The following is an 8,588-nucleotide window of genomic DNA, read 5'->3' as shown; positions in this document are numbered from 1 at the left end:
TATATCCACAGAGAGGATATGTCTCCAGATAAATCCAGAGGAGAATTACTCAGCGGTCAATCGTGGATTCCTTTTAGAACATGTGCAGAGAAGAATCTTGGAGAAGGAATCATCCCTTCAGCCTGTAAGGGTCTAGACATCAGGTCTCAACCACCAGAGCATGGAAAAGTCACCTCTTGGCTCCAGCAAAAAAGTCCTAAATGCTGCACTCCAGCAAGTAGATGTCATCGCCACATGGGACCGATATGCTATAACGCAGGTAAACAGCCTCCACTCATGTTAAAGACTTTTGACATCTCTCTTATTTTCAGGGCTGAATGTGTTTGACCTCTCCAAGAGCTGGCAGAGGCTGTGTCTCACCCAATGACCCTGGGGACCTGAATGGCTCTGCTGTTGGCTAACACACTTTGCCCATTTCCGTACAGCTAAACTCCCAGTCTCTGGGAAGAGCCATTGTAGCCAAATTGTTTGGCCACTGGATGTGGACATGCCTGACTGCCTGGGAATTGTTTCAGAAAATGGGCAGTAGTGTGTCAGGGACCTTCTTACAGTGCAAGAAGACAAGCCCCCAGACTGGAGAGCTCATGGACTTGGTCAGCCATGCAGAAAACAGCCTGGCTGGGAGATGTACAGCTGGATGGGCCCCCTCTTCAGTGACTAAGACTCAGGAGGTTTGCAAAAGCCAGAATAAATCATCTCACCTGTTCCATATCCTCCTTCTGCTAATAACCAGACTTGTCTCATATAAGCAAGGTGGTTCCTCATGGTTTTTCCTTTGGGGAAACCCCTTCCCTGATTCCTACAATTAGCAGCTTGTTAATACCTTGCGTCCCAAGGGTTTATGTACTTTTTTCTTTCACAATAGCAGACAGCATCATTATGTTCTGACATCTGACTTCATCCAAAATTTGATGCTGGCTCTTGTCCCATGGCTATGGGTCACCCAGATGAGTCATCTCCATCAGGTAAATGCTTTTTTGTTATTTCAGCCCATGGGTCTGCGCATCCTTTGCAGCTCCAACAGTTCTTAGGGTTATGAGAGAGGAAAATGGGGCTCTTGGCCAATCTCCCTCCCCTTTTAGTTCTCCACTTGCTGCTGTCCTGACTTCACAGCTCCTTGACTTCATGGGTCCAGCCTGTCTTGTCACTCCCAGGCTCATCTGTATGCTCTGCTGATACCAGCGTTGTCTTCTTTTGTTATTATATTGGGAGGAAGCACATGTGACACAGTGGCCTTCTCCAGAATGTTTTCTACCTTGTTTTTCAGACCTCTTCACATGTGTGTGGCTTGGAGGTCTTATTTGAGTGTTTCTTTCAGGAGGCTTTGTGTGATACTTTCTCTGCTGCCATTGCCCAACATTGTACAGGATTTCATGGTGCAAGGTGGGAACACTCAAATTTATATCCATAAAATAAAATATATGGAGAAGGCAAACTATAATTTAGACTTTATAACTGTATAGAGGGGCTGTAACTGTATAAGAGAGATGTTAAAACTATAAAGTCTGCCTTGCACGCAGACACCTCACTGATATCAGTAACAGAAAGGGCTTGAAATGGTTTTCCACATATTTAAAGCTTGCATTCATTACACCAGTAAAGGGCAAAACATAAGGATTGTATCAGTGCCAGAGGTTGCTCTAAGCTGCTTCTTCATCAGACCTTCATCTTCTACATGTGACAAGTGGTGAAAGCCACTCTGGCTTCAGCAGGGGGTCCCAGGAAGGGGGAAAGATCAGTGGGTAGAAGGGAATTTCTTATTACAAGGAAGGTAATAAAAGGCTTTGTGGGTATCCTCATGACCTCAACAAACCACCAGGAAACACCAGTCTCACCCTACTCATCTGCCCTCCTCACGTGGGGGTAGAAGTGGGTGTGTGCCCACAGGTGTGTGCTCACCTCCATGATCGAGTTGCCCAGACAGGAAAATGCGAGCTCTGATGTTTACTTTCTCCACTCTCCCTGCTCTGCTAGGCAACCCCACAGGACCTTTAAGATAAACACCTCAGGGCCTTTAAGATAAACACCTCAGGACCTTTAAGATAAACACCTTTTCAGCGTTATGACAGGACCTGTGTCCCAGGCTGTGGCTTGGGGAATGGATCAAAGAGGAACTTGGAGAAGAAAGCTTAAAACCTACCTGTGGGAGATGGAAACCTTCAGGGGATGCTACTATGGCCAGGATGGGGACTGGTTGTCCCCAAATTGGCTTGGTTGACCAGGACACCATGGGGGCACCCCTTCCACTTCACTCCAATGGTTATTGCCCACCATGGTGCTCCGGGTACCCAAATGTGCAGTCCTGCCCACCATACCAAGGATGCTACAGCTATGGGAAGGCGTATGAATGGCGGTATGCACATGTATCAGGGAAAGTGAGCACCACTTTTGTCTTGTATGGCAGCTAAAAAAGTGCAGTGTCCCAGGGTCTCTAGGTCACAAGGAAGTTTCCCTTCAGCTGTGATTGCATTTCATGGGTTTTCTTGGGGTATGTGCCCTCCAGACTTTGTCATAAGCCGGGGACCTCAAGCTTTGGAGGTACAGATGCCACCTCTATTCTGCTCTGCCACCACACGTCTCAGCACATATCACCATTACATAGCAATGACCAAGACTGAACATTGTGTGCAAGGTCCTACATCTGGGTCGGAGCAATCTCAAGCATAAATACAGGCTTGGTGGGGAATGTCTGGAGAGCAGCTCTGAGGAGAAGGACCTGGCCGTGCTGATTGACAAGAAGCTCAGCATGAGCTAGCAATGTGCAGTCGCAGCCCAGAAAGCCAACCGTATCCTGGGCTGCACCAGAGGTATGGCCAGCAGGTCAAGGGAGGTGATTCTGCCCTTCTACTCCACTCTTGTGAGACCCCACCTGGAGTACTGCATCCAGCTCTGGAGTCCCCAACATAGGAAAGACATGGACCTGCTGGAGAGTGCCCAGAGCAGAGCCACGAGGATGATGCGAGGGTTGTAGCACCTCTCCTATGAGGAGAGGCTGAGAGAGTTGGGGCTGTTCAGCCTGGAGAAGAGAAGGCTCCGGGGACACCTTATTGCCGCCTTCCAGTACCTAAAGAGCCTACAGGAGAGCCGGGGAAGGACTTTTTACTAGGGCATGTAGTGATAGGACGAGGGGGAATGGCTATAAACTGGAAGAGGACAGGTTTGGATTAAACATTAGGAAGAAGTTTTTCACTTTGATGGTGGTGAGGCACTGGAACAGGTTGCCCAGAGAGGTTGTTGAGGCCCCATCCCTGGAGGTGTTGAAGGCCAGGCTGGACGTGGCCTTGGTCAACCTGGTCTAGTGGGAGGTGTCCCTGCCTATGGCAGGGGGGTTGGAACTCGATAGTCTTCCAGGTCCTTTCCAACCTGAACCATTCTATGATTCTATGATTCTATGATTGGCCAGTTATGCAACACACCCACTGCAGTTCCTGCTGGCTGCAGAAATACATGACTAAGTGATATACAGGAAACAAACTCACACTGGGTTCAGAAATAAGTATATTTTAGGTGTTATTCAGATTGCATGCACACATGTTTTATCTGGTAGCACTAGAGCAATATATTAACAGTAATGAAGAAGCTATCATATGGCAAATATCTGCCATCAACTCCAAGGGTGCTGTGTGATCAACACACCACATTGCTCCTAGTTACAATTCCTGTGAGAGGGGTGCTCCAAGACTTTCTGTGGTCATGGGAGTCCTCTTTGGTCCTCACAGTCTGTTGTTCAGGAAGGGCCAGAGCACGCTGGCTGCTATCCCTGCTGCCAGCCCGTAGCTGTACCTCACACTGCCCGCAGCGTTGACATTGCAGAGGTCGCTGCTACAGCAGGAGATATTCCTGGTGCCCACCTTGAAGTCCTGATAGACTGATTCACATGACAGGTCACAACCCTTGTTGATGATGCTGAAGAGCCCTGCGACCCCTGGAAGGAAAGCAGGACCGTTACTACTAGGACTCAATGCAAGCCAAGCCAAGCCAAGCCTCATGGAACTGAATAATCTTATCTGAGCTCACTTATTGGAGAAAAAAAAAAAAAAAGTGTTTCCCAACAGCTGCATGTTTTACTGTAGCAGGTTGTATTTTTGGGGTGTCAGTTTGTCAACAGGGGGGGAAAGGTTTCAACCCCCAAGTGTTTGCTTAAGGCAGTGTATTCCACAGCACAGTTCTCAAGGATTTCTAAAACGGCACCAACTACAGATATTGTAATAATTTAATTAATTAGGAAAGTAGCCATTAACACCTCTGTCGGGGAGCCTAAGCTACTAACGGATGAGGAACAAGCATGTGGGGTGATCTTTGCTCCTATCCCATACGTCTGTTGCACAGAGCCTTTCTACACCCAGTGAAGTTATGGAGACGTGGCTATTCCCATTTCACAGATGACAGAGTTATTTGATTTGTTTCTGAGAGACACAGCCCATTTTTCTGTGGCTGGTCGATACTCAATAACTGCTGGTTACCAGCAGATTATGGTCTGCATGAGATCTCCTGATCTTGCACAATCGATTCTGGGCACTAACTCTTTGACATACACAAATTTAGTGTATACGGCCAGTGGGTTATACAATGTGTTGGCTCTCCTGCATGTGAATCCATGGCCATGGGTTTGCACATTTCCAACAAGGACGATGCCTACTGGAGGTATTGCATTCACTGCCTGGCAGAGTTGAGTTTGAACATGCCACTGGTGGGTTTTGTGGGGGTTTTGGTCTAAGAGCAACTGAGCTATCACCACAGATTTTGAACATGCCACTGGTGGGTTTTGTGTCCCAGGTCTAAGAGCAACTGAGCTATCACCACAGATCCAGACAGGGCAAACATTTTTTTTTTTTGCCAGATATAGAATGGGAGAATTAAATCATAATCTGTTAAAGGAGTTTACCCAAAGAGACACAGGTGACTGCGTTCAGATCTGGCTGTAGATAGGCCTAAGTGAAATCCTATGATTTTCGCTGAATTCACCTAAAGTCAGCTCTGTTATTGAATGCTCCTAACTTCATGACCAGGTTTCACCAGACTCAGCCCCTCACATTTTAATTTACGTTCCAAGTTTTTCAAAGCCATAAACTTAACTATTGCCCGTGTAAGCGAATAATTTTTAGTGTTATGAAAGAGAAATAAACCTAATTTTGTACAGGTGAGAGACATTGGCAGGTATTTGCCATGTCATAGAATCTTAGAATCATCTAGGTTGGAAGGGACCTTTAACCAACCATCAACCTAACACTGCCAAAACCACCACTAAACCATGTCCCTCAGCATCACGTCTACTCATCTTTTAAATGCCTCCAGGAATAACAATTCAACCACTTCCCTGGGCAACCTCTTCCAATCTTTGATAACCCTTTCAGTGAAGAACTTTTTCCTAATATCCAATCTGAACCTTGCCTGATATAGTTTGAATCCATTTCGTCTCGTCCTATCACTTTTCACCAGGGAGAAGAGGTCAGCCCCCACCTCGCTACAGCCTCCTTTCAGGTAGTTGTAAAAGCGATAAGGTCTCCCCTCAGCCTCCTCTTCCGCAGGCTAAACAACCCCAGTTCCCTCAGCCGCTCCTCATAAGGCTTGTCCTCCAGACCCCTCACCAGCTTCGTAGCTCTTCTCTGGACATGCTCCAGCCCCTCAATGTCTGTCTTGTAGCAAGGGGCCCAAAACTGAACACAGTATTCGAGGTGGTACCTTACCAGTGCCAAGTACAGGGGGATGATCCCTTCCCTAGTCCTGTTGGCCACACTATTCCTCATGCAGGCACTGATGACAAGTGCAGCTGCACCCTCCTGAGATTTGTTCCAGGCACCAGCACTGTACTGGCCCTACTGCTCAGTTTTTAACACGATCTACTGTCAAACACTGGGGAATTTATGGGGTAAAGCATGCATGTGCTAATATGACTTTGTAATTACATTCTCTTGCCCAGTGTGGGGAGAGGGCTTGATGATGGCCAGCCCCAATATCAAGGGACCACTTATCACCAAGGGATAAAGATTTTACTTCTGTCACTTCTGTTTAACATGAAAGTCATCTGAAAGCTTTTTTTATCACCTTTTCTCCCCAGTTGGCTTTTCTCTTCCTGCTGCACACTGAGCTCTGCTGGTCCATACCAGCTGGTGTATCTAGAGTAGGTGGGGCTGGCTTGGACACCTGAGGCTGGCATGGTGCTTGGCTCCAACATCACAACTAAGACATTGCCCACCCCCACTTCGCCTTACTGATCACATCTGTCTTGCACATTTCGTTCTCCTTGCAGTCCACTGCCTTCTGACAGTTGGAGTTGCTGAGCTGTGTCATGCAGCTGTAACACCTCAAAGAAGAACCTGCAAGAGACCAAGAGGAGTTATAAGACAAACCTTTCTGAAGCTTTCTGGGGAACCCAGCTTAGTACTTGCACTGGGAAGGAGGACCATTCCTGTGGGTCCTCAAAGGAAGATAGCATCTCTGTTGTTGGGAAAACAATGCTTTTTCCATTTTCAGCGGGGAATAGTACACTCGCTTGAGGTGAGAATCAAGTTTTGCAGTTACTGAAGGTGTTTCAGATGTAGTCAGTGCAGTGAGGGAGCAAAAGGAGACCAGCTGGATAGCTGGTCTCGTTGACTGGTCTCATCAGTCAATGGGAAGTGTTTCCCAAATGCTTCTTCCTCTGCACCTCAGTTCCTGTCTGGAACAGGGTTTTTGTGATATTCCCACCTGGGATGAAGGGATGCAGTCCCCAGAAGCACAGGTTGATATTATTTGTCTACCTCTATAGACATTAGTGTTTTACCAGGTGGGCCTGTGAGCCTTAGCTGAAGCATTGCCGGGGTTGGACAAAAGAGGGAACACCCAGAGGAAAGACAGGGTGAGGGAGGGGTGGAACAGGAAATTTGAAAGGTCTCTTCCAGCCTGTTGTCTCAGTTTTACCGACTTGTGACAGATACTCTCCATCACCCACCCCCCTTGCAGAGTGCAAACACGGCTTTCTCCTCCCTCTGAAAACCAGCTCACCATGTGTTCCCACCCCCTCGTGGACATGCCACTCTATGGGGGATGCAAGTCAGCACTGTTAACATCTGCTGTGCTGTTACGCGCATCAAGCAAAGGCAGAATAAGCATTGCAGCTTACAAGTGTCTAGCCCTGATGAAAAAGTCCCCAAAGGAGTCGAGAGCATGGTGCAATTACCTGTTCCTATTACCTACCCATGCCCCAGGACATCACTGGAGCCTTGCAAGTGTGGGAGTTGATGTATATATATGTACTTTAACCCAATGACCACAGGCTTGTATCGTGACTCCCTCAAGTCAGCACCCTAATGCCAAACATATTCTTTTAGGACACAGAATAGAAACCAGTGTTATTCAGAAAAGGAACATGAAGAGATTTGAAGCGCTTGCTCTCCCCCTGGCCAGGCAGTCCTAGTATAAATGATTGACGTAGTCATAGAGGCAAGGAGCCAAACCTCAGTTTGTTTGTAGTACTACACCCTGATGGAAGCTGGCAAAGGAGAGGGTCTGGCCAGGACTGTATGAGACCCTTCTCAGACTATTCCTTAGACATCCTCTGCCGATTAAGGAACGCTTCTGCTCAGATTTGCTTCCTCTGTTCTCTGGTAATAGGGAAAAGCTGGTTTAAAACCATCTTTTTCCTAGTCAGGCTGAAAAAACAGTAGTGACGGTGCCCAAATCCCACCCTTCCCACTTAGAAAATAACACACTGTACCATTATCCCTTTTTCTCTCCTATTAAAATTCTGGTAACCTGTGCAGCATCAGAGGACACTTTTGAAATGAAGAGTCAGAAAACAAGTCGGAACAACACTTACCTTTGCAGAAATGTTTCAATTTTGATAGCCTGGGAAGAAGGCAAATAACCCTCCCACCCCACTTAAAAAAAAAAACACAGACACACATAACTATGTGGTCTGGCTTAAATAAATTTGATTTCGATTAAATTCAGTTTTGTATAGGATTTATCTTTACTGGAAGCTGCACTATCCAGCACTAGGATCGCACCATCAGCAGAGTGCAACACCCAGGGCACCCCATCAAAAAGCAAGTATCTTCATGCGACAACTGCACCAGCATTTCTTCCTTTGCTGCCAAACCCCATCACGAGTCTTTTCTCTTAGCTGAAGATCTGCTGGAGGGGACGCGGGGCAGAGTCTCCACGCTGTCTTACCTGAGTCCAAGCACAGGACTGCTCCCAGCAGGAGGACAAGGAAAACCTTCATTTTGGGATAGCCTCTCTCGTGTTGAATATGGGTTGTTTCCTTGTGGGGCAGTTTATATACCCTGGGAAGCAGCAATCGGGCATGCCCAGGAGGTTACCCTCTGAAGGCACCTGAGCGAGGCTGGACCAAGGGAGGGGTTGCTTTGTGGTGGTGATATTTGCGTTAGGTGCCTCTCCTATCTGACTGTGACTCTTGGAGCCTAACAGCACCTCCTCTCCACTGTTATGCCCCCGCCTTTCCTCCTACCCTTGGGCAAAGTGTTCACATGAGTGGAAAAAAACCCAAATTCTTTAGAACAAGACTGGCCTTATGCATTTCCCCAGAGCCAGTGAAGCTGCGGTTGCACCCTGTGAACAAGGCTCTCCACCCCCATTGCTATCTT

General features: G+C 47.4%; 1 protein-coding gene across 1 annotated transcript; it reads right to left on the bottom strand.

The window, feature by feature from the left end:
• Positions 1-3,713: 3,713 nt before the first annotated feature.
• LOC104283988 (prostate stem cell antigen-like) lies at positions 3,714-8,206 on the bottom strand. Its single transcript, XM_009882247.1, has 3 exons — positions 8,155-8,206; positions 6,213-6,317; positions 3,714-3,925 (listed from the first exon to the last, which is right to left on the bottom strand). Exons 1-3 carry the CDS (start codon positions 8,204-8,206, stop codon positions 3,714-3,716), a joined length of 369 nt encoding a protein of 122 aa, XP_009880549.1.
• Between the last annotated feature and the right edge of the window lie 382 nt (positions 8,207-8,588).

The sequence above is a fragment of the Charadrius vociferus genome, unplaced genomic scaffold, assembly GCF_000708025.1.
Source record: "Charadrius vociferus isolate BGI_N301 unplaced genomic scaffold, ASM70802v2 scaffold393, whole genome shotgun sequence".
In the NCBI taxonomy this organism is placed as follows: domain Eukaryota; kingdom Metazoa; phylum Chordata; class Aves; order Charadriiformes; family Charadriidae; genus Charadrius; species Charadrius vociferus.
This window is presented reverse-complemented; position numbering and strand designations above follow the sequence as displayed.